General features: G+C 60.4%; 8 protein-coding genes across 8 annotated transcripts; 7 read left to right on the top strand and 1 right to left on the bottom strand.

The window, feature by feature from the left end:
• The first annotated feature begins 342 nt into the window (after window positions 1-342).
• On the top strand, window positions 343-3,668 carry LOC105698709 (organic solute transporter subunit alpha). Its single transcript, XM_012423178.1, has 7 exons — window positions 343-392; window positions 488-701; window positions 1,784-1,979; window positions 2,219-2,450; window positions 2,621-2,777; window positions 2,888-3,028; window positions 3,258-3,668. The coding sequence occupies exons 2-7, from the start codon at window positions 590-592 to the stop codon at window positions 3,425-3,427; spliced, it is 1,008 nt and encodes a 335-aa protein (XP_012278601.1). The 5' UTR covers window positions 343-392; window positions 488-589; the 3' UTR covers window positions 3,428-3,668.
• Window positions 3,669-7,090: 3,422 nt separating this feature from the next.
• On the top strand, window positions 7,091-8,765 carry LOC105698696. The gene is made up of 3 exons (XM_012423163.1): window positions 7,091-7,273; window positions 7,338-7,415; window positions 7,827-8,765. Exons 1-3 carry the CDS (start codon window positions 7,091-7,093, stop codon window positions 8,763-8,765), a joined length of 1,200 nt encoding a protein of 399 aa, XP_012278586.1.
• A 426-nt stretch (window positions 8,766-9,191) lies between these two features.
• On the top strand, window positions 9,192-10,888 carry LOC105698695 (delta-like protein 4). The gene is made up of 6 exons (XM_012423162.1): window positions 9,192-9,393; window positions 9,456-9,612; window positions 9,894-10,016; window positions 10,087-10,217; window positions 10,276-10,552; window positions 10,630-10,888. Exons 1-6 carry the CDS (start codon window positions 9,192-9,194, stop codon window positions 10,886-10,888), a joined length of 1,149 nt encoding a protein of 382 aa, XP_012278585.1.
• Window positions 10,889-12,916: 2,028 nt separating this feature from the next.
• Window positions 12,917-13,628, top strand: LOC105698694 (cuticle protein 79). The gene is made up of 4 exons (XM_012423161.1): window positions 12,917-12,928; window positions 12,998-13,258; window positions 13,316-13,498; window positions 13,539-13,628. The coding sequence occupies exons 1-4, from the start codon at window positions 12,917-12,919 to the stop codon at window positions 13,626-13,628; spliced, it is 546 nt and encodes a 181-aa protein (XP_012278584.1).
• Window positions 13,629-14,792: 1,164 nt separating this feature from the next.
• LOC105698693 (cyclin-dependent kinase inhibitor 1C-like) lies at window positions 14,793-15,499 on the top strand. The gene is made up of 3 exons (XM_012423159.1): window positions 14,793-14,804; window positions 14,924-15,172; window positions 15,251-15,499. Exons 1-3 carry the CDS (start codon window positions 14,793-14,795, stop codon window positions 15,497-15,499), a joined length of 510 nt encoding a protein of 169 aa, XP_012278582.1.
• A 750-nt stretch (window positions 15,500-16,249) lies between these two features.
• LOC105698692 (sine oculis-binding protein homolog) lies at window positions 16,250-17,139 on the bottom strand. Its single transcript, XM_012423158.1, has 3 exons — window positions 17,070-17,139; window positions 16,762-16,953; window positions 16,250-16,699 (listed from the first exon to the last, which is right to left on the bottom strand). Exons 1-3 carry the CDS (start codon window positions 17,079-17,081, stop codon window positions 16,250-16,252), a joined length of 654 nt encoding a protein of 217 aa, XP_012278581.1. The 5' UTR covers window positions 17,082-17,139.
• A 1,124-nt stretch (window positions 17,140-18,263) lies between these two features.
• Window positions 18,264-19,139, top strand: LOC105698691. Its single transcript, XM_012423157.1, has 4 exons — window positions 18,264-18,387; window positions 18,456-18,509; window positions 18,581-18,652; window positions 18,720-19,139. Exons 1-4 carry the CDS (start codon window positions 18,264-18,266, stop codon window positions 19,049-19,051), a joined length of 582 nt encoding a protein of 193 aa, XP_012278580.1. The 3' UTR covers window positions 19,052-19,139.
• An 850-nt stretch (window positions 19,140-19,989) lies between these two features.
• On the top strand, window positions 19,990-21,632 carry LOC105698690 (SH3 domain-containing protein C23A1.17). The gene is made up of 4 exons (XM_012423156.1): window positions 19,990-20,007; window positions 20,225-20,554; window positions 20,619-20,775; window positions 20,842-21,632. The coding sequence occupies exons 1-4, from the start codon at window positions 19,990-19,992 to the stop codon at window positions 21,630-21,632; spliced, it is 1,296 nt and encodes a 431-aa protein (XP_012278579.1).
• The last annotated feature ends 324 nt before the right edge of the window (window positions 21,633-21,956 follow it).

Below are 21,956 nucleotides of genomic sequence, written 5' to 3'. Positions count from 1 at the left end.
GTAGGGGCTCGCGCATCGCGATGGCCGTGCCATCTACCAGTCGCCATTGGCGGCTCGCGTATTCGTGATGGTAATATCATGCGGCAGTTGACGGTGGTGGCTTACCTACGCTTATCGACACTGCTCACTTTTGATGGTAAGGGAAAAACACTCGGGGCACTTTCTTTGACCTTACCCTTTGCATACCTTATTTATTTTATTCGCAAATATTATTACATACAGGCAAATACTACACGTGGGTGCTCGAGAGGTGAGTTATACTTTATGTACAATTTTTTTAAGCCAATCGATTCTAACACGAATAGAATGAACGAACCGATCGACTTTAACAAGAAATTCTGGCGAAAGCATTCGATCATTTCTATCGATAAGAGAGGAAAGGGAGGAGCCAGGTTTGTTTATTGAATCGTTCCCCTTGTACGATAATGGGTTACGACATCGGTCTAACGCAAGTAAAAGTGGGGACTCGCTCTCACCGTTTCTCCAGGTACTCACCTACTCGGGCGAGCGCAGTTGGCGCGCCACGGCCTCCCGAATTCGTTTCACTCTTCGTCGACACGATTCTCCACCGCGGAAACGTCCCTAGATCATGGATCGACCTTACCCTAATCCGATCGAGGATCTGCGGGAATCGGACTTTTACCACGAAAACGTCAGCTGCGACCACGGCCTCGTTCCTACAGCCATCGAGAACATCGAAAGTGAGTGAAAAGAAAGCGAGATGAGCTTCGCGAAGAGATATCCCAACTTTTTCAGTGGCCAACGTTCATTCGGAGCTGCGATGGATTCGTTTAAAAGGGTCTAGAGAAAGACCCTCCGAGAGATTCCGTTTCATTGCCGTTTCCATCATTGGGGTCTCGGGACCAGGGAAGATCCAAGTTCTACGAGTTAAGCCATAGTCAATTTTACTTTCGGCATTTACCCAAGCGTTCATTTCTAGATAGCGATTAAAAGACGTTGGCTCCGCAAGAAATTTCGATTCGACCTAGAAGAGACGGGTTTAACAAAAAGTGGTTCTTCTCCACCGCGTGCGTCCCGTAGTCGAACGCAACGGTCGAGGACGTCCACGTTCGCAGACGGGCACAGGAGGGAAAGCAGAAACCGCGAGAAATTGACGAGAGCGCAAGAATATTTGACATTTTTTTAACGCAATTGCTCACAGGCGCGCAACTCCGTAGATCCTATGCGCCGATTTCTGGCCGGGGGCCGATCGGGGAATTCGACCTCTTGTTCGCGGTGCAAATCTTTGCCGACCAAATGCGTTGAACGTCCGGCAGGTGTTTGCAGCGGCGTCGGAAAATCTTTCCTAGTGTTCCATAGGGGAGCGGGGTGCCGGGGGAAAACGAACAAATAGAGAAGCTTTGAAAGACGATCGATAGGTTAATAGACGGTATCGATGAAAGATATCCGTCGACGGTAAAAATGTCCCAGCAAACGAACGATCGTTTGTACCGTAAATGCATCGTTGAGAGAGGCCGATTGCGCAAAGAGAAAAGGATGCAATCGGTTAATAATCGGTTGACTCGGCTGATATCTCTAATCGCGAAGTCGTTGACGCCAAATTTGACAGTGATCCATAGCCTACTTATCGAGTTCGAAGCAACTCCGCTCACCTGACGGTTGCGCGCAATTATTCAGCGATCGTTCAATCGCTCGTAATGCACCGTCGTTGCGGCTCTCGTAGGAGCACGAGGAAGCGAGAAAATTGCCGACATTGTTTACGTACGTTCACCCACATTAAACGTAGCGATAAGATACGATGACGCGGTTCCTGTGTTTTCAGGTCTCGCTGCGTTTGGAGCGATCATTTTGAGCATCGGGTCGCTCTTGTGGATCGTAACGCTTTACCTTGCCATCGACGCCGCCTATAATGTCCTACTTCAAGAAGAAACATCTCGTTACAAGACGAGCGCCGTCACTATATTATCGGTTTATCCAGTGGCGAGCCTGTGCAGCCTTCTTGCGATCGCGGTACCAAGGTAAGGATGCGAGCCAACTTTCGGAAGGAAGAATTTTCATTTTTAGAAACCACTCGTTCCATCGACCCAGAGTTCTTCAATTTCCCCTGGGAAAGAAAACGGACAATGGAAATCGAGAACGGCGGCGCAACGTAGCGAGGACCTCAGGATTGACTCCGGACAACCTTAACGAAAAACCACGGATTTCGTCCAAAGGGACCAATCGCGAAGACTAACGATCCCGTCTCTTCCCTCGCTAGGGTCCAGGTCGCGTCGGAAGCAACTACTCAAATTTTCCTCACGATATCCTTCTATCGGCTGTACTTGCTACTAATTGACGTGGGACGAAAGACCGTTTCAAAGCCGCCTCCGTTGAAGCTGAACGTTGGTCCTTGTTGCTGCTGGCCCTGTCTGCCGTTTCCTACCGCGGACATGAACGGCACCTACTTGTCGTGGCTCGGCATTTCGGTCGTCCAGTTGCCCATCGTCCAGGTGACTGTCCTTCGGGAACGTTTTACCACCACACGGTCCGTTATTCCCCGAGACCCTATGAAAGGCAAAAACGACATCGGTCGACGCGTCCGGCGGTATAAAATCGCTTTGAAATCTTTATCCGAAGCTACCTCGGCTTCTCTTCTTAGAATTTGCTTTCCGTCCTTCAGGGATTGACCTACTGCATCTTCCTCTTCATGGCAGCGGAAGAACCGTCCCTGGTGAGAAGATACGGCGTGTTCTTCCAACCGCTTTCGGTCAGCAGCATCCTGCTAGGAATTTACGGAGTGACGGTCACTACCAAGTCCCTGCACGACGTCGCCCCAGGTACCGTGCGCTCCTCCGTTATTTAACGTGAAGTGCTTCAAATGTAACCACCTGCTTTAACGAGAACTTTAACGAGAACCGATTCTGGGTAAATGATCTTTTTTCTCCAGAAGCCGGTCTGCAGCTCAAAACCCTGGTGTCACAACTGGTGCTGCTATTCTCCAAGCTGCAGGGCTTCATCATAAAGAGCCTCTCGGGAACGGGACTGTTCCCGTGCAATCCTCCACTGACGCCTCTAATTTATTCTTATGGTAAATAATGCCGTTTTCCGTATGAAGTCCCGATACGATCGAGGGAAACCGATCTCGGTCGAGTAGGACGTCGCGCGCATAGAAATTCGGGCTCCGACTCGGAAACCCGCTCCGATCGCTTCGTCCTGGCGTCGGTGGACGAGGACGTCCTAAGCCGACGCGGAGACGCGATGGGAATTTTGAAAAGGTGGTGCCTAAGCACGGTCTCGTGTTCCCTTCTCGATTTCAGTGACCTACAACGCCCTGATGGTAATCGAAATGCTGCTGCTCTGCTATGCCGCGAGATTGCTTTACACGGACTCCGAGAAACGGGAAGATTCTACCCGGGCCAGAGATCAGACCAAAGACAAGGAGACCTCGGGGGAAGTGATGAATAACAACGAAGAAAGAACGGTGTAGCTTCGTATTTCGTAAGCCGCAAAGGTCGCGAGGAACGCCGTTAAGAGGATCGCCCCGAAGAAGATGACGATAGTTTCTGGAAAGAAGGGACGAAAGGGGTCCGACTTCTTCCCCTGAAATCCCGAGGGACGTAATTAGGTGTTGTTTCTCCGGTCGAAGTTGTACCTACGTGATCGAAAGCGTTAACGAAAGAGTGGAATGTTCCTTGCCAAATATCACGATTTATTACGTCGCTCTTGTATAGGACGAATTTTACGGGCCACTTTTGAATCCTTTCTCTTTTCCATATGAAATCTCGACGCGGACGGGTCGTGGAAGGTTTCGAAAATTTACGAAGGCTGGATCAAAACCTGCCGTGGTATTGTACTTACGTAACGTGAAAACGGGAAGGAAAGTGTGCTCGCGAATAGATAAGTAAGGAACGAGGACTAGATTCCTCGTCGGCCGTGTCATAACCTCTTACAGGGGCCCGCGAATGGAATCGGTTTCTAAACCTCAACGATTCTCGGCGTTAATTTCCGTTTTGATTCCCGAGCAGAACGGAGAAGACCTGTCCTTCCTTCGCGATTACCCCGCGAAGTCGAGTCGCGGTCACAGGGTGGAGGGCGATAACGTCGCCAAAGGTGATTGGAAGTACTCGACGGATGTCGGGTTGGAACGGATCGGAATCGATGGCGCGAGTTCCCTTTTCCGACTGAAATCGACAGATGCGAACCACGGAATACGTCGCGGAGTCCTCGAGCCGACCATTCGAGCGCGTCCATCTGTTGTTACCCTCGCGAGAATTCGGAAAAGGGATTTTCAAAATGACCGACATATGGCACGCGGGCCAGAGCCGGCTCGGTCCAGATCGGAGGATAAAAGTCGGTCCCCTTTTGGAGGAGAGAGTCGGCGGTTTTCCCTCACCGCGTGGCTCTTCCGGACCCGAACCAAGCGACGAGGAGATCGAGGAGTGGCCGCAGAGTTCCCTTGGGGTGCGGAGATTCGGAGTTCCGAGGAGGTCCTCGAGGTGAATCGGGCCGCGCCGCGACCATATGGTCGCCGAGGGCGGCTCGTTATTTTCGAGGCCCTCCGCCAAATTGCTTGAAAATTGGCCGGGCCTTCGAGGCCGGTTTTCGGGGCAATTTCGTCCTTCGGAGCTTTTCATTTGAATTTCGACCCACGCAAAGTACAAGACTCGGCCAGTTCGAAGTATCTCGCAGAATGCGGATCCATCTTGTCGCGTGCGTCGCGATCGCGAAACGAGAAGAGCTCGAGGCGTTAACCGATATCGGGAATGCGAAAGAATCGATAACTCTACCGACATCGATCGAAAGTTAAGGGAGAAATGCGGAAAATGAAGATCGGGATGACTTCTCGAAAATAGACTTTGAGGGAGAAACGTTTGTCTTGTCTTTTTTTCCTTCTCATCGAATGGTCTTTTTCGTAAAATTTGCTAAAGACCATGGAAGAGCGTCTCCGGGTCGATCGGTAATACCATTATTTACGAATTATGCGAATGTTGTAAGGTCGAGTATAATAATCGGGACTCGGCCAATTTCCGACGATTAAGGTCGAGTTTAATGCGCCGGTCGTGGGTCTAGGAAAGGAACGTTAGACACGTGATGCGCCGATCCGGGGGCCACGCCGGCCAACCTCGCCCCGAACTTCTTTTCTTTCCTTTTCCTTTCTCGCCCTCTCGCTCGCTCTCGGTTTCTGCCCCCGCGGACCGAGGGAGACAGAGGACGACTGGATCCGAAATTTCCTGGCCGACGGGCAGGCGGGCAGGCAGATTAGATCGGGAACGAGGCGAGAATAAAAAGTGTTGCATGCTCGGGTAGAACCGATCAGCCATAACGCACACGAGGAGAGAAGTACCCTTCTTTACGTGGGAATTCGTCTCCTTCCGAAGGGCCTTACGTCGTAAACGGAGTCGCCAAGACCCGCGACCGAGTAACCCCGTGAGGAAGCGTCGCCGTCATAAATGTCGACGCGATCGGTCTTCCTCCGCGACCGTCGGGTTTTACGAGGAAAAGCGGTCGCTTCCCCCTAGAACCGCCTAGGGAATCTCGGGCCTCCACTTTTGAGGTAATCGACCGTAAAACTCGAGTCCCCGGTAAGAGACTTTCGTTTACCGACCCCCACACCTATTCGGACGATTTAATAGAAAAATGGCCGCGGAGGATTCTCCCGAATCGACAGGTGGTTCTCGACAACGGGAAAGGAAGAACCGAAATCTCGGAAACCATTTATTTCAGAGGCCTAAAATTTGGCACGAAGGCACCAAACGAGCGACCCGATATCCCGCAAATTGGCTAGTCCGTGACTCTCGTTTCTTGGGTTTCTCGGATTTCTCGGGTTCCTCGGTGTCGGTTCCGCTTACCCGGCAACGTTCTTCATTAGGATCGGATCGAGTAATTTCTAACCAACCGGATTACCGAGCAAACGGTCGACTCCTTGTCCCAAAAGTGGCAACTTTCTCGTTCCTAACCGTAAGGCCCCCGAATGCCCGAGGGCACGACACCCCTGCAACTTTTGCCACGGGCGCGCCAATCCCCATAAATCGACGGGATTCCTGGATCGTAACCCACGCCAGAGTCCCCGGAAAGGGAAGTGTCCCCAAGACGGAAACGGCGCGACTTCGATTACCGAAAAGGGGGCGTAATTCGATGACGCGAGCCAAACTTACCGAGTCGTCGGACGACTTTGACAGGAGGCAATTTCTCGGGAGAAAAATACCTAATCCATGAAATGGGTTCCAAACCTTGACTAACGGGGGCGGCAGAGGCAATGAGAGGCGAACCATGACCATTTTCCTTCGGGGCGCTCCCCGCTCCGGTCTCGGAGGAGGAAACGCGATTCGATCGCCTTTCGTCGAGCGCTCGACGCGGTCCTGCGGCGGGCCGGCAATAAATTAGCTTTTTGAAAATTTGTCACCGTCCCTTGTGTGGGCTCTTCCGAGTGTTCGAATCGTGCCGCGAAGGACCCCGACCGGGACCGATCTCCGGTTACCACCTGTCCCCTGGGAATGGTCCAGAAAACTCCGGTCTTAGGTCCGTGCCTTTGAGCGCCGTTAATGCCTGCCGGCACAAACGAAATTTGTCTCCGACGTATTCGACGCGAGAAGTCTCCCTAGGAGTGAAATTTTCCGCTTCGTTAGCCTCCGTCGGCGAGTCGGGAGGCGTTCGGGCCGCGGATCCGCGGGACACCTCGCCGGCCCGGTCCAGGTGCGAGGCGACTCGACAATGCGGAGGGGACCCACCGAAGGGGGAGGGAACCACCCCTGGCCTAAACGCTTCCTAGATGAATGGCATCCCGTTCCGACGTTTCTATGCGGCGGCCGAGGGATGCCGGCGAGGCCCGTTTAGCGTCACCCCGCGACGACACCCTGTTTGTACACATCCTGGGCATTGTGCGCGGGGCACCCCGGGCACCCGGGCCTCGGAGGAGGGACCGCGGTCCCGCCCGAGGACTTCCGGCGCTCGAATTCCTCCCCGTGGCGGAAAAGGCGGACGCGGCCATATGCCGAGGGACCGAGCCGACCTCGAGGGATGCTCCGAGGTTCAGGGCGCGGAGTGGGGGCTCGCCCATATAAGAAAGAAGCCGACCTCCCGGGGCGCAGTTGGCCCGAAATTTCGGCAGGGACGCCACGCGACGCGCTTCGAGCGGGAACCGAATCCGAGGATGGCGGCGGCTCGCGCCCTTCTGCTGGCGGCGGCGACGATAGCGACCTTGGCCCTCGGCCTCGGCCTCGACCTCGGGCCCGCGGTCAGGGTCGCGCGGTGCAGAGCCCGTTGTCTGCGCGAGCACAGCCTGGACGGAAGCTGCGACCGCTTCCCCGACGGACGCGAGATCCCGTGCACCCAAGTGAGCGACGCCTCGCCCTTGGCTCCTTCGGGCAGGGTCTAACAGATCCTTTTTGTGGTTGCAGTGCTGGCGGAGCTGCGAGGCGCTGGAGATGCATCGGGAGAGGGCCGAGTCCATGTGCGAGGGTGCCGAGCTGGCTCGAGTGAGTATTTTCGAGGACATTCGTTTCTCTCGTTCGCCTCTCGAGACTTCCGCGGACGGGTTTCGGTCGCCTTTTCTTCTCCCGGGCTTTTAGCGACGGGTACCGATCCCGCTCCGGTATTTCTCTTTCGGGCGATCGTGTCTCGCTTCGTCGGCCGGTCCGACTCGCGTTCTTTCCTTCTAGCTCCGTCTCCAGCTCCACCCCGAATCCGATCGGATCATCCGAGCGCGCCGATCCGTTCCTGGTCCCGAGAGGGAAAGGAAACGCCAGGGCCCAGCTACCTGCCGATTTCCTCGGAGGACCGACGCCCCGCGCGGATAGGGATCTCTCGAAAATATTTGGGAAACGCTCGGTCGGGACGAGAGGGGGAGAGAGAGAGAGAGACGTACTAAAGCGCCGTTCTCGTTGCAGTGCTCGGCGTGTCGGACGGCGTGCCTCTCTCGGCAGAACAGGACGGAGGAGGAGTACCCACCCTCGGCGCTTCCGGCCCCTCGCCGGGGTCCCGTCGCCCTGAAGAGGAACGATGTAGCCGTCGTGTTGCGCAAGGATGGGAACGAGTGGCGAGTGGCGGAGTACCGACCCGGGTCGAGGGTCCCCGCCCTGCACCAGGACACGTGGATTGTCGCGGTCGGCGAGGAAGGCGGCGTCTGGCACTTCAGCTGGGAAGTCTGGGTGCCGACCCTGGTGTCCCTGAAGGAAGGGCCTCTCTTTGAGGCCACTCTGTCGTGGCGGGACGTCGACGATCAGCTCGGGAGGCTGCGGGAGCTCGAGCGGAGGACGCTCGACGACAGGGTTCGCCGATTCTTCCTCGAGAAGTTCGGGAAGAAGATCTTGGGGGAGAGGGGAGGCCGGGACGAGTCGCAGATCCCCGACGAAGTCTTCGGGCGGTTCTTCTTTAGGAAGCGCGAGGAGGGGCGAGTCGAGGGGACGCCGAGGTCCCGAGAGGTCGCCCCAGCCCGGAGGAAGGAGTCCTTCGTCGTCTCCTGGGAACCCGAGGCGGGAGGCTCGATGGGCAACCAAGTGACGGACTCGAGTTCCGCCCAGATATCTCTGCTGCCCGGCGTCAAGTATCTCGTGAGGGTTGCATCCGACGAGGGCCCCGGGAGTTTCCCCATCGAGGTCGACACCAGACCCGACTCCGTCGGGCCGGTCAGGGCGGAGCCGACCCTCGGGGCGGCTCGGCCATGGGTCTTCCTCGCCGCCGGCCTGGGCGCCGCGGCCGGCGCGGCCGTCGCAGCCGTCGTGGCCGTCGCGGTGCTCCTGGGTGTTCGCCGGAAGAACAAGGACGTCGGAGACGGTCCCTTTCCGCCCCTCGGGGTGCGACGGGAGGAATCCGAAGCGACGCGGTGAGTGGACGAGTACAGGGACGGGGTACGTCCTCCGAGGGAAGGAGACGGGCAACGAACAGACTGCATAACAGAGTTCCTATCCGCGACGATCGGAACACCCGCCGAGGGAGGAAACGGCGGAAGATTCGATCCGCGACGATCGCGCGGTCCGTGCGTTGTATTTATTTGTAAATATTTGTATCTGTACATAGCGAGAGCAGCCGGAAAGAAAATAAAGTTTGAGGTGAAGTCGGTGAGCCGAGCTCTCGTGGACTCTCCCCTTTCCCCGCGTCGCGCGTCGGCAATGAAAATCGAGGTTCCGGTTCCGTCCGGGGCGTCGACCCTCGGACGCGTCGGAAAAGTGGGTCGCGGCCTCGAAGGAGTCCCGCTATTCGGCGCGGCCTCACGGGCGCTTCCTCCTCAGTCTCGAGCGGGACCTCGATGCAGGATGATCGCGACGTTCTGGGTCCTGAGCCTGCTGACGGGCGCGAGGGTGCTCGAGGGCGCCGCACCGGAACCTGACGAGACCGGGCCGCGTTCTTTCAGGTACGTTCCCAAGTGGAAGAAGCAGGCCTGCGAGATCCCGGCGTCGCAGCATCCCAACTCCCACTACGTGTGCGACGAGGCTGGGGAGGTCAAGTGTCTCCCAGGTAAAGGTGTAGCGCGTCAGTCCCGAAAGCCGAAGTGGCGCTTTAACGAAGTCCGTGTCTAGGGTGGACCGGCGACCTCTGCGACGTGCCGATCTGCCGGAAGGGATGCGACCCCCTTCAGGGCTACTGTCGTCGACCCTGGGAGTGTCGGTGCAAGCTGGGATTTTACGGCGAGCTCTGCGACAAGTGCGTCGCCCTGCCGGGATGTCAGCACGGAAGGTAACGCGATCGGTCCAACTCGATTCTTTGCGTCGGCTCGCGATTACGTTTGCGCGTGGCGGGGAGGGAACCGTTCTCGCCGATCGGTCGATCGCGACCGAGATCCGCTCGGAGGAAGAAAAATCGGCCTCCCCCGGTAATCGGGCGCGGACCTAACGAGCTCCCGGCAATTCCGGAACGCTCGTTAAGGACTCGTTCCGACGCTCCCCGGGGGCGGCGGGGGTAACCGGTCCCGTCGGCCCCTTGCGTAACGTCGCGGTGACTCGCCGCTCGGCTCGCAGGTGTAACGTGAGCTTCGAGTGCTCCTGCGACCCCGGCTGGAAGGGACTGTTCTGCTCGGAGCCGATCTGCGCCGCGGACTGCAACCCCAGCCAAGGATACTGCGAGAGGCCGGGCGAGTGCAGGTAAGTCCTCGACAGCGGCGCAGGGATCGGCGCGGAAATTGGAGCGACTCCGGATGTCTCTGTCTCACAGGTGCAGGCTGGGCTGGCAGGGACCCAGGTGCAAGCGATGCTCCGTTCTGCCGGGATGCGTCCACGGCACTTGTCAAGGACCCCTGGAGTGTCGGTGCGACCCGGGCTGGACGGGATTCCTCTGCCAAACTCGTAAGCGGCTCTCGGCCCCAGAGCGAGTCGAGTCGGTAACCCCCCTCGTCCGTTTCAGCGATCTGCTCCGTGGGCTGCAGTCGGGAGCACGGGGGCTGCCGTCGACCGGGGACCTGCCGGTGCAGGGTCGGTTGGATCGGGCGGAACTGCACGGAGTGCGTCCCGTATCCGGGATGTGTCCACGGAACCTGTAGGAAGCCCTGGGAGTGTAGGTGCCAGCCCGGCTGGACCGGAGACCTCTGCGACCGGAAGCTCGCCTTCTGCGACGAGCATCCCGGGATCTGCGAGAACGGCGCTACCTGCGTCGACGCCGCCAAGGAGGACGGCGACTACAGGTAAGGGTCCCGAGAGTCTTCGAGGCCCCGACCGGGACGAGACCGGGACCACCCACCGACCGATCGCTGCGTTGCAGGTGCGTCTGTCCGATGGGCTACGAGGGCCGCCGGTGCCAAATCGAGTCGTCCGCCCTCCAGATCGTCCCCCAGGTCGTCCCCCAAATCGTCCCCCAAGTCGTCCCCGAGGAGGAAGCGGAGCCGTTGGGACCGCTGGTGGTAACGGACCCTCCGGAGCCGGGGCCGGAGACGGAGGCGACCGCCGGCAAGTGGCCGACCGAGGCACCCACGGAGGCGCCGACCACCGACAGCGACGCCGCGACCGAGAACGAGGCCTAGCGAGGATCTCGCCTCCGTTTGCTGCTCCTCCTTTGCTTTTGTATCTGTATACATATATTTATTTATTTATTTATTCGATTGAACATTTACCCAGAGGGGAGATGCCCCGAATCGGTCCGGAGGGCGATCCCGCAGAAGCGTTCCGCTTGGTCGAGCGCGCGTTTCGACCCACGCGCGTAACTCGCGCAAGCCCCGCGTCTTACGTAACGCGCTCGCTTAGCCGCTCGCTGCGGCGAGGCGCACAGCGGAATCCAACCGTTCCCGCTCGCCCTCCGCGGCCGTTTGCACCGGATGACAAGGGAAACGGACGAGCGGCGGCGGCGGCGGCGGTACGCCCTATGAGAACGTGACATTTCGGCGACCTAGACTCCCGGGAGCAGCCGTCGTTCCCTCTTCGAGGGATTCGCGCTCGCTCTCGCCCGACGACCGTGACCGTTCCGCCCCGGTCGGTTCCTTCTCTTTGCGACGTCGTTGTCTCCGCGACATGCGACGAGCCGGCGAACGCAAAGTGGAGCGACTGCCGCCCGGCTCGTTTCGAAGGTAAGAACTAAATCTTTGAGGATGGGATGGACTCGAGGGCGAAGAAAATTCAGCGGAGAATGGACGGATGGGAAACCCGCCAAAGGCGAGGATTCCCTGGGTCCCCGTCGACAAAGACCTCGATCTCCCCCGATAAGAATCGCAGCGACTCGTTCGACGCGGCGGCTTCTGGAGCGAATCGACCCAGATTCCGGATTCTGGGTTCTGGCGTAACGAGGGGTTACGTCAGAGGGCGGGAAACACGCGCACCTCTCCGAAGAGGCGGTCGAACCGCTTCCGTTCGACCGCCGAGCGAGGCACCCTTCACCGGATTCCGCGCTCCCGAGAGCTTCGCACGCGAGCGGTGGATCGGCGATGGCCGCTCGGTAAGTGGAAGTCGGTCGCTCGGCGCTTTCGTCACCGGACGCGATCGGCCGTGCCGTTCGGAAGGAGAAGCGGGTTCTCCGCCGAGCGAAACTGGGCCGCGCGCGAACCGGTGCCGTTGCGCCCCTCCTTTCGACCTCGACGCCGACGACGTCGGCGACGCCGACGAAGCCGACGACGCCGATGGCCGCGACCTACCGCAACCTCTTCCGCCTACCTCTCCGTCGCGACCGGAGTCCTCCGGGCCCCGAGCCCGGTCGCGCGCTTTCTACGCATTCACCGTTCGGCGTGACTCACCGGCCGCCGTCTCTCTTTCTCTCTCCTTCTTCCTTCTCGCCCGGAAACCCGAGCATTCGTCGCCCCCGCGAATCGACCATGGACGATCCGCGTCGAGAGTTCTCGCTCGACTCTTTCTCCGAGAGGCGTCCCTCTCCCTCCCGCAATGTCGGTTTTCGCTTCTTCGTCCTCCCGTCTTACGTAAAGCGGAGCGCCCGGGTCGCCGCGGAGAACCGCAACGCAGTCACCGAGGGCGATCAAATCTCCAGGAAGCGACGGCGCCTCGGCTTTCCGAGAGCTCGGTCGAGGACCGTCGAAATGTCCAAAAGCGGGCGTTGGCCGCCTCGCGGAGGCGGTTCCCCTGGTTCCGCGTGCGAAGCCTAGCGACCGTCGTCGCGGAAACGAGAACTGCTGCGCCGGCCGCTTCGCGGTTCGCCCCGCGAGGAAAAATCGAGCACGGTATCGAGATACGCCGAGAGAAAAGATGGAAACGCAAAGGGAGAGAGCGAGAGGAACGGCGGCGGGAAACGGAGCAAGAGGGGGCGGGGACGCGATCGCGCGAGACTATTTTACATGTCGGTGCAACACACGTTGGACGCGTTATACAACCTTTAACGATACATGGATTGTATATTATAAAGGTGGACGGCATGTGCCGTATCGTGGGTAAATAGAGTACGGTAGGTGTGGCGACGGAACGGTGGACGGCCATTGGCTCCTATTGGCGGGGTGGTCGGTCGAAATGAAAGTGAATTCCCTATATAAAGGGTGGTTTTCCGCGAATGCTTTGGACTCGATCCGATCGACCCGCAGAGCCGTACACCCGAGTTAAGGACGCGCACCGTCGACATGAAACTGCTGGTACGTCGCCGACCGCCCTCGCGATAACCGCCGTGTAATCGCCGTGTAACAGTCGCCGTTCGTCCTTAGGTCTGCCTGATGCTGGTCTCGGCGACCTTCGCCGCGGAGGAGAAGACCGTGAAGAAGCGCGGCCTCTACGGCGGGAGCGGCTACGCCGGCGGCCTGGAGTACGGCGACTACGGCGGCTACGGAGGATACGGAGGATACGGAGGATACGGAGGATACGGCCACCAGACGGTCCACGCCGTGACCGTGTCCAAGGCGGTCCCTGTCCCGTACCCGGTGCCGCAGCCCTACCCCGTGCACGTCGACCGCCCGGTGCCCGTCAAGGTAAGTCGCGACCCTCCCCGCCGTTGCCCCGACCGACTCTCCGCTTGCGGCTTCCAGGTCCCGGTTGCCGTTCCGCACCCGGTCCCGGTGGCGGTGCCGGTCCCGCAGCCCTACCCCGTGGTGCAGACCAAGACGGTGACGGTGCCCGTGGACCGCCCGTATCCGGTCAACGTGCCGGTGAAGGTTCCCGTCCCGGTGCCCGCCCCCTACCCCGTCAAGGTAAGTCCCCGTCGAGTCCCCGTCGACCGACCCTCTGACCGACTCGCCTCTTCCTCCGCAGGTACCGGTGGCGGTCCCGCACCCCGTCTACGTCAAGGAGAAGGTTCCCGTCTACGTGCAGTCGTACGGCCACGGCCACGACTTCTACTAGGCCCGAAGACGCCGGACGCCGCCTCTTCGTCTCTTCCATCGCCACCGCGCCCCTCGTTGTAAAATCATAAGACATTTTCTATCGATCGACTCGTGGATTTACTCACCTCGTTTTTCCGTTCCTTTATTCCCCGCCGTATAAATAAAAACGCGACGATTCCTCCTCGAGGCTGCGGCCGCGAAGAGGTCCTCGAGGGGAAGGCGCCAACGGCTTCGAGCACCTTTTCGTTCCTTTGTCTCGCCCGAAGGCGAGAACCATCGGTCGGTCGTCAGGTCCGGGCCGCAACCGGAGTCCCCGGAAAGCCGTCGCCTCTTCTCGGTGACCGGGAGGAAAAAATCATCCACGGCTAACGAGCGAGTCCCGTTCTAGCGACGAATCTTCCGGACGCCGAAAGGTCGACCCGAGGTTCGCTCGTCCTTTTGAGACGCGCTCCCTTTCCGCGGGCGGCGCGCACCTTGCCAAATGTCATATGCAAATTCCTCCGGGCCGATCGGTCGAATTCCGAGGGACTCCCGGACGTCGAGTCGACGTCGTTTTGCGCCAGACCGAAACCTCCATCGAGGAAACCCGATTCCAGACGAGACCGGGTCCCCCCCGTCCTGTCCCTCGCGAACCGCGGAGTCACGGGTCGGGGCCAGGGGGCTGATTCCGTATCTCCGGCGAGAGTGCTCGCGAGAGTTTGTTTACCCGATTCGGCGTCTTCCGAACAAAAAGACTCCTATCAACCAAGACCGAAAGGACGGTGAATGGGCTCCTTCCCGTTCGTCATCGGATATTATCGATATGGCCGCGTAGGTCACGTTAGCCTCCAATGAATTTCAGTCATTCGTCGCGGTTCCTCGTCGAGTACTCTTACGGGAATTATTTTACGTTTTCGCCACGGTGAAAGTTACGCAATCGGGGGAGGTGCTCTCTTTTTTCATTTCCCCTGGATTCGAGTTGTGGAGTTGCGGAGTCGGGCGCCGCCGCGACCGCCGTGTCCCGAAGGGGGCAGAAGGGGCCAGAAGGGGGCGCGCGAGACGGGCGGGGCCGGCGGGTTGCGCAACCACCGAACGCGGACGCGATTTCGGGGGCCACCGCCACTCGGGAGGGTTCGCCGCCGGTATATAAGGACGGATCTTCGCGGGACTCTTCAGTAACCCAGAAGAAGGCAAACTCCGCATCATGGACGCCAAGGTAACCCCCGCGGTCGGACGAATCCTTCCGATTTTCTAAACTCCCGGGTCGCTCGGGCTTCCAAAGGGAACTGGTCGCGTTGGGTAGCTTAAGAGTTGACGAAACGATCGTCGTTGCAGTGGATAGCTCTCTTGGCCCTCGTGGCCCTGGTGGTGGCCCTGGCCGTGGCCGAGGAGGCCGGTGCGAAGGAGACGACGAAGGACAAGCGCGGACTCTACGGCCTCGGATACGGAGCGAGCGCTTACTCTTCTTACCCATCGTACACCATCGGCGAAGGCATCTCCACAGTTGTCACGAAGGAGGTGGCGGTCCCCGTGCCGCACCCGGTCGCCGTTCCGGTCGAGAGGCGCGTTCCGGTCCCCGTCAAGGTACGACGAGGACGGTCGACGAGAGGTGCCCGGAGCGAGGTCGATTCTAACGCGCGTCCCCTTTCGTTTGTCTCGCAGGTGCCGTACGCGGTGCCGGTGGACCGGCCCTACCCGGTGCCCGTGCCCAAGCCCTACCCCGTCGAGGTGACGAGGCACGTCCCCGTCCCGGTGGACCGGCCGTACCCCGTGCCCGCGCCCTACGCCGTCAAGGTCCGGGTTCCGACACCCTACGCCGTCAAGGTGCCCCAGCCGTATCCGGTGGCCGTGCCGCAGAATCTGCTGTACAGCAAGTACCGGGGCGCCACCGGCTACTCGACGTGGTCGTAGTCTGTCGCTCGAGCATCGCCTGGATTTCCCTCCCTTTCGTGCCGTCTGGATCGCGCTGGCTCTACGTCGAATAAAGGATACCCAAATACCGTGAGAAAAAAGCATCCGTTGCAGTCGACGACGAGTGGACACCCCTCTCCCCGTGCCCCTAATACCTTCTCCTGCTCCTCTCTCTCTGCCGCTCGCGAATCGAGGGACGCTCGGATCGTGCCGGTGAAATTTCGGCCCGAAAAGACGTCGAAACTCTCTGTTGCGACACGGCGCATGAACTCGAGGCGGTTTTTCGTCCGGATCGGGAGGAAACCAGATCGGCACGCGGGGCGGTCGCGGATTCCGCTTTCTAGTTGGACGGGGGAAGGCGACTCGGCCGATGCGTTCTACATCCTTTGACATTGAATTCGCCGAGCGCTGGTACGGGCACGGTCACGTCGTCGAGTACCTTTCGTATCTCGTCGTTCCCCGAGTTTCCGGTCGTGTACTCCCTCGCGGAGTACCTCGCATCTCGACCGAAAGACTCTCGTAGCGAAAGCTGGATCGCTGGGAGTGCTCGCTTTCGGCTTCTTTGCTAAATTCTGAGGTGGATGGAGAGACACGGCGTTCAAAGTCAACAAGATTTATTTCATTTTGTTTGGTACATGGAACGGAATTCCTTCCGACCGAGAGACGGGGTCTCGCCGGACGGGGGAAAAAAAGTCAACGATGCCTCTCGGGCGAAAACTTAACGAGGACTGGACGACCCGACCGGGCGGATCAGGGCTCGGCCGCGTAATCGGGCTGGGAGGCTCGAAACCCGGGGTGGCCAGGGTAGCCGGAGTGGCCGGATTGGTCGGGGTAGCCGGGGTGACCGGCCCCGACCGCGTAGACGCCGTACGACCTGGTCTCGTGCCCTTCGTGGCCGACCTCCTCGCTGTCGGACGAGAAACCGCCGCCCTCGCCCTCCTCTCCGGTGTGCCTCGGGTACGGGATCGGGTGCGGGACCGGGTAGTAGACCGGCTTGCTGATCGCCACGGGCTGCGGCACGGGCACGGGGTGCGGGATCGCCACTGGCTTCGGGATCAACAACGGCACGTCCTGGTGCAGCTCCACCGGCACCGATTTGGACACCTCCACCGGCACGTGGTGGGGCACCTTGATTATCTGCGGCACCGGCACCGCCACCGGGTGGTTGACCGGCACCGGGACCGGAATGTGGTGCGGCACCTGCAAGCGGAACCGATTAGAGTCGATTCGAACGCACCCGGGGCGACGCGGGCGGGTCTCACCTTGACTGGGTACGGCACCGGCACCTTGACGGCGACCGTCCTGGTGACCTTGATGATCTTGGTGGGAACCTCGTGCAGGTGAACGGACTGCGATATCAGCTTGGGATGGACGCCGAGGCCGTGGCCGCCGAAGGAGGACAGGTGAGAGGCCGTCGTCGTCGCCGTCGCGGCTAGAGCCGACGCGACTAAAATCTGCAACGAGACCTCGGTTGACGCTTTCTCGCGGCGCGACTTTCTCGCTCCTGGGAAGGATCGGCGCGCTCTCGTTTCCGAGTCGCTCTCGCCTCACCGGGGGGAAGAGCACTTACGAATCCGAACATGTCCGCTGGGTGGACCCTGGACCTGGAGGGACCTGGGATCGGGGGCTGGTGTTCCGGGGAGACGAGCCGCACTGACACGTCCTGGGCGAGCCGACCTCTTATATACGAGGACCTTCACCGAGTGCTCGCCGAAGAAAGCACTCTCTCGAGCTCGCGTTCGCCTAGCCGCCTCTTCCTTTTTTCTTTCCCCCGATCCGCTCACTCCCGGTCGCCTTTGGAGAGGTCCTTCCCCTCCGGAAGTCTCCTTTTCCGTCCGGCGGACCGCGTCGGACCGGATCATGCCGCGCCTCCGCTCCGCTCCGTCCTGCGGAGGACGCGCTCCCTTCTTTCCCTCCGCGACCGGCCGCGCGACCTCGCGAGGAAACGTTTTCCGGAAGCGGCAGGAGGGCGACTCGACCGCAGCTGGGAAGCGATCCGAATCGCGGAGAAACCGGTCCGACACAAAAGCAAAAGTCGAGCCATTATTTCCACGATGGTCTTTCTCCTCTCACTTTCGCGCGGCCGACTCGGAAACGCCGACCGTGGCGAATCGCGAGCGGGAGGATCGATCGAGTCCGAGACGGACGTCGCCTCGGACTCGATAGGTCGGAGCTCCGAGGGACGCGTTTCCCCGATTTCCGGATCGAGTGGACCGACGTCGCCCCTGACGCCCGGCAACCCGGCGGTCGCGCATGTATCTCCGGTCTGCCGCTCGGCGCGTCTACGGCGAAATGGAAGGGAAAGTCGATCCTCTTTTACATTTCCATCGACCGTTCGCCTCTTTTCTCTCGGCGTTTCTTCTTCTCGGAGCGCGCGCGAACGAGCGGCGAGCGAGGGAGGGCTTTTCGAGGAAGGAAAACTTTCCGATCGATTTGCCAACAATCGAGAGCGACGGTCGTTAATCCAGCCGTTCGGCGTTGCTTAATTGACGCGATCGGCGCGGGTCGCTATCGAGAGCCGCGACGAAACGCAGGTGCGAGCAGCCGAGAGGAAGAGGACCGCGATCTCGACCCGATGGGATGGCCCGATGACCGGTCGGCTGCGAGGAGGGACATGATAACTACCGCAGTGGTAAGCGCGCCAACCTCTTTCCCCTCCCGCCTCGCGCTGCAGTGGCCGAGCTTTCAGGCGCTGCTGTGTCTGGGAGGGGCACTCGCCTTCCCGACGCCGAGGCGCACCGAGCAGGAACGGATCGGCTTCGGGATGGCCGGCCGCGGCGTCCTGGTGCTGCGACGTCGGCCCGCCGCTCCCGATTACGGCGACGACGATGGGCTCTGCGTTCGGCTGGACGAGGACGAGGAGTGTCCAGGGAGCACCGCGACCACCTGTAAGTCGACCGCCGACGAGCGCCTCGCCGTCGTTCCGAAGGGTCCAAAACGTCCGAAATGTTCGCAGGTCCGCCGCAGCCGCCGACGACGACAACGACGACGACGTGCGCCCCGACCACCGGTAACCGGAAGCGGCCGACCGAGTCGGGGCCGAATCCGGGACGTAATCGCCTCTCGTTTGTGATGTTCCAGAGGCCGCGAGCAAGAGCCCTCGGCATCGCTGCATCTGCCCGATCGACATCGTCCCCGGCTGCGCCTCCTCGAGTAAGGGACTCGCCCCGGTCGGCTCCCTCGAGACTCCGGCTGTATCTCTCTGCGTTCGCGTCCACAGGTTGCTGCTGCCTCTCTCTCTCCTTGTTTCCCTCCCCGTGCGCGGCGTCCTTCGCCTCGTCCTCTTCCGGGGAGCCGAGAAGGAATCCGCGCGGGCGCCCGGAAGACCCGGAGGGGCAGGCGGACGTCGAGGAGTCCACCGCGGCGGCCGACCTCTACGAGGAGGAGGGGAGGGACGACCGAGAGGAGACTTCGCCCGCGGGGGACCTTGTTCGCTCGGGGAAGGATTCGGTAATGTACCCGATCTTGGTCGCTTCCGTGGACGCGCGGCGTCCCGACTCTCTCGGGTACGCGTCAAAATCTGTCCTTCAGCGCAGAAGAATCCGGGCGTGACGATCGAGACCCTGGCGAGACCCTGGCGAAACCTCGCTTGGAAGGAGAAGCGCAGCGTTTGCCGTCTTCGAAACCACCGCGGAGAAACTTTGGCCGTTCGCGATTCGGAGGATGCAGTCGTCCTTGAAGGCTTCCAGGATCTCCGCCGGAGGGAACGGCTCGTCCGCCATCGGGGCCCGCGGACTCTGACGAATCGAGAAGAGTCGCAATAAAGTGACCGGTCGATCGTCCCTGTGATCGCTCGAGACGCGAGCGAGGATGTTTCCTTTCGTTTGTCTTTCCGCCATCCCGCCCCTCCGGACGACCCGAACGGGTTCGGATTCTCTAAGGCCGGTCTCGGCCTCGTCTTTCAAAACATCCCGACCGCGGCGCCATTCCTCGACAGTCCGATCGCCCCCGACTCTCTTCCCCCGAAGTGGGGAGGTCGATGCCGGAATCCGAAAGGGGAATAGCGTTTTTCGAAACCGACGCGTCCGCTTTCTAAGAGCGCATCCGTTATCGCGACTCGATTCTCGACGTTTCGCAAAGCCCGGCTTTCGTAATCGTCGGGGCATTCGGCCCCCGCGCGGAGGGCGGGAGGGGGAAAAATCGCGCTTCCGCGTTATCGGGTCGGTTCCCTTCGGATGTCTCGATTCTCGCGGATCCTAGAGGTAATCGGCAACGGAGCCGAGAGGGGCGCGGTGCGCCAGACGAAACGGGAGCGAGGGGAAAAAATGTCGCAATTTGCATAAATCGGAGACGCCCGATGAAGGCGACGACGGAATCGTCCTCCGATCTACGACGTCCGCGGGCCGAGGGGGGAAGGGAGTCGATTAAAAATCTAGTTCTGCCAATGCCAACCTATTACGAAATCTCGCGGGAGGAGCATCGCTTCGTATAAAAGGTCGAGATCGCTCGGGATCGACGGTCAATTCCAGGCAAATCGCCATCCGGTCATCATGAAGCTCCTCCTGGTGGTGAGTCCTTCGGTCGCCTCTATATACCGGGAATCGCGCGCCTCGGGACGAGGTCGAGGACGCTTCCGTCCTCCCGTCTTTCCCGCGGCCACGCGCGGAATCCAGCTTGCGTAATTTCTTCCAAAAATTCCCGTCGATTGCGTCAACGATCCTAAACTCACGAATGGCGAGGCATCCAGCTCGGTCGTTCGCTCATCGGCGTTTCGTTCGGTCGAAGGTCTTCCTCGTCGGTGCGGCGTCGACCGCACCCTCGGACAAGCGGAAGAGGGACGTCCTTCCCGGGGATTCTCGGTACAGCGCCGACGGCCGCCCCGGACACGGCTATCACGAGAACGAGATCGAGATCTCGAGGGCGCTGGGTGGATACGCCGGCTCCTTCTCCACCGTCGATCGGCTGGCTCCGAAGACCCGGTACGGACCTCCGGATCACCAGCCCGGCAAACCCATCGGCGGCGACCGCTACCTGGCTCCGGCGGTGGAGACCGTCGCGAAGACCGTCGTCGCCCACTCGACTCCGGTCACGTCTTACGGAACCCCGGTCGAGAAGGCAAGTCTTTCGATTTCGGTCGGTCCCTCCCTCCGGGGCTAACGATCGCGTTCTTCGTCGACAGATCTCCCCGGACGACCAGCCACGAGCCGCAGACGAGCACCTGACTCCCGCCGTGTCCACCAAGTCGGAAGTGCTGCACGAGCAACCGGAGGCGAAAGAGCAGACGACGGTCGTGGAGGCGAAGACCAACCAGGTCTTCCGGAAGGTGGCGGCGCCAGGTACGGCAAACGACCGGTCCCCGCTCCCCTCTCCCCGCGGAATCCTGACGATCGCGCAATTTCCAGAGGGCGGACTCACGTTCGCGACGGGCCTGGGAGGGTCCCTCTACTCCGTCGGCGACATCGGATCCGCGGGCCTGGACCGCTCTTTCCTCTCGGCGGGCCCCTCGTCGTTCCACCGCCACCAGTCGGCGGTCCCCATCGAGACGGTCGACAGCCACGTGACGGTCCACGTGCCTCGACCCTACCCGGTCCCGGTGACGAAGAACGTGCCATACCCGATCCCCGTGCCCCAGCCCTTCGAGGTCCCGAGGCCCTACGCGGTGCGCGTCTCCCAGCCGGTCCAGGTGACCATCGACCGGCCTGTCCCGGTCGAGGTTCCCCGGCCGGTGCCTTATTCCGTCCCCGTGCCCGCTCCCGCTCCGGGATACTACCATGCCTCCCCGGAGCCGCAGTTCCCCTCCTTCCCGCTGCCGGACTTTGGAGCGCCGCAAATTCCCCAGATCCCTTCGATCCCTTCGATCCCTTCGATCCCCCAGATCCCCCAGATCCCCCAGTTTCCGTCCTTCTCGGTGCCGGAACTGCCTCAATTGACGCTTCCCCAAGAGGTTCCTAACGTTCCGGTGGTCTCCGACGCCAAGGTGGTTCACAGTGCCGCTCCCACCTACGGCGTCCCCGTCGGCCCTCTGGCCCACGAAATCCCGAGCTTCCCGGTGGGCGAGTTCCCCCAGTCGACGGTTCACCAGGAGACATCGAACGCCCCGGTGGTCACGGATGCCAGAACGGTCCACGTTGGAAAGACCGAAGTCTCGAGGGCCGGCCAGACGTACGCCGAAAATGGTGGTTACGTTTATTAGGGTGACGTGGCTTCGGTCGTTTTCGTCGAAACGCGCGCAAGAGGCCCGGGATCGTCCGAGGGCTGTCGCCGGTTTCGTCGAGCTCCCGACGACGGGAGCCGAAACCAAGAGAAAAGGGAAACGACGAGCCGATGTACAGAGATGGGACGGATCCCCGTTTTAGCCGCATCTAGCGTCCAATGGCGGAAATTCGTACGCTGGACGAAACGAACTCTTTTTCCGCGTCGGTTCCTTGCCGTAATCGCGGACCCAGTTTCGCGTAGGAGGTATCGTCGAAACGATCCACCCCCAAGGACGTGCCCGTCCTGTCGTCTCTTTTCCATA

The sequence above is a fragment of the Orussus abietinus genome, unplaced genomic scaffold, assembly GCF_000612105.2.
Source record: "Orussus abietinus isolate OABI.00-Male unplaced genomic scaffold, Oabi_2.0 scaffold12, whole genome shotgun sequence".
Taxonomy (NCBI): Eukaryota; Metazoa; Arthropoda; class Insecta; order Hymenoptera; family Orussidae; genus Orussus; species Orussus abietinus.
The sequence above is the reverse complement of the archived record's forward strand: the minus strand, read 5'-3'. Positions and strand labels throughout refer to the sequence as shown.

Excerpts from the sequence above, each read along its gene's own strand:
- LOC105698709 (XM_012423178.1), top strand. The coding sequence starts at position 590 with ATGGATCGACCTTACCCTAATCCGATCGAGGATCTGCGGGAATCGGAC. Across the intron at positions 2,451-2,620 it reads TCCAGTTGCCCATCGTCCAG|GGATTGACCTACTGCATCTT; the intron begins GTGACTGTCCTT and ends TCCGTCCTTCAG. Across the intron at positions 2,778-2,887 it reads CCTGCACGACGTCGCCCCAG|AAGCCGGTCTGCAGCTCAAA; the intron begins GTACCGTGCGCT and ends TTTTTTCTCCAG.
- LOC105698696 (XM_012423163.1), top strand. The coding sequence starts at position 7,091 with ATGGCGGCGGCTCGCGCCCTTCTGCTGGCGGCGGCGACGATAGCGACC. Across the intron at positions 7,274-7,337 it reads GCGAGATCCCGTGCACCCAA|TGCTGGCGGAGCTGCGAGGC; the intron begins GTGAGCGACGCC and ends TTGTGGTTGCAG. Across the intron at positions 7,416-7,826 it reads AGGGTGCCGAGCTGGCTCGA|TGCTCGGCGTGTCGGACGGC; the intron begins GTGAGTATTTTC and ends TTCTCGTTGCAG.
- LOC105698695 (XM_012423162.1), top strand. The coding sequence starts at position 9,192 with ATGATCGCGACGTTCTGGGTCCTGAGCCTGCTGACGGGCGCGAGGGTG. Across the intron at positions 10,017-10,086 it reads GAGAGGCCGGGCGAGTGCAG|GTGCAGGCTGGGCTGGCAGG; the intron begins GTAAGTCCTCGA and ends TCTGTCTCACAG. Across the intron at positions 10,218-10,275 it reads GGGATTCCTCTGCCAAACTC|CGATCTGCTCCGTGGGCTGC; the intron begins GTAAGCGGCTCT and ends CGTCCGTTTCAG.
- LOC105698694 (XM_012423161.1), top strand. Across the intron at positions 13,259-13,315 it reads ACCGCCCGGTGCCCGTCAAG|GTCCCGGTTGCCGTTCCGCA; the intron begins GTAAGTCGCGAC and ends TGCGGCTTCCAG. Across the intron at positions 13,499-13,538 it reads TAAGTCCCCGTCGAGTCCCC|GTACCGGTGGCGGTCCCGCA; the intron begins GTCGACCGACCC and ends CTTCCTCCGCAG.
- LOC105698693 (XM_012423159.1), top strand. Across the intron at positions 15,173-15,250 it reads GCGTTCCGGTCCCCGTCAAG|GTGCCGTACGCGGTGCCGGT; the intron begins GTACGACGAGGA and ends TTTGTCTCGCAG.
- LOC105698692 (XM_012423158.1), bottom strand. Across the intron at positions 16,700-16,761 it reads CGGTGCCGTACCCAGTCAAG|GTGCCGCACCACATTCCGGT; the intron begins GTGAGACCCGCC and ends TTCCGCTTGCAG.
- LOC105698691 (XM_012423157.1), top strand. The coding sequence starts at position 18,264 with ATGGCCGGCCGCGGCGTCCTGGTGCTGCGACGTCGGCCCGCCGCTCCC. Across the intron at positions 18,388-18,455 it reads AGGGAGCACCGCGACCACCT|GTCCGCCGCAGCCGCCGACG; the intron begins GTAAGTCGACCG and ends AAATGTTCGCAG. Across the intron at positions 18,510-18,580 it reads GACGTGCGCCCCGACCACCG|AGGCCGCGAGCAAGAGCCCT; the intron begins GTAACCGGAAGC and ends GTGATGTTCCAG.
- LOC105698690 (XM_012423156.1), top strand. Across the intron at positions 20,555-20,618 it reads ACGGAACCCCGGTCGAGAAG|ATCTCCCCGGACGACCAGCC; the intron begins GCAAGTCTTTCG and ends CTTCGTCGACAG. Across the intron at positions 20,776-20,841 it reads CCGGAAGGTGGCGGCGCCAG|AGGGCGGACTCACGTTCGCG; the intron begins GTACGGCAAACG and ends CGCAATTTCCAG.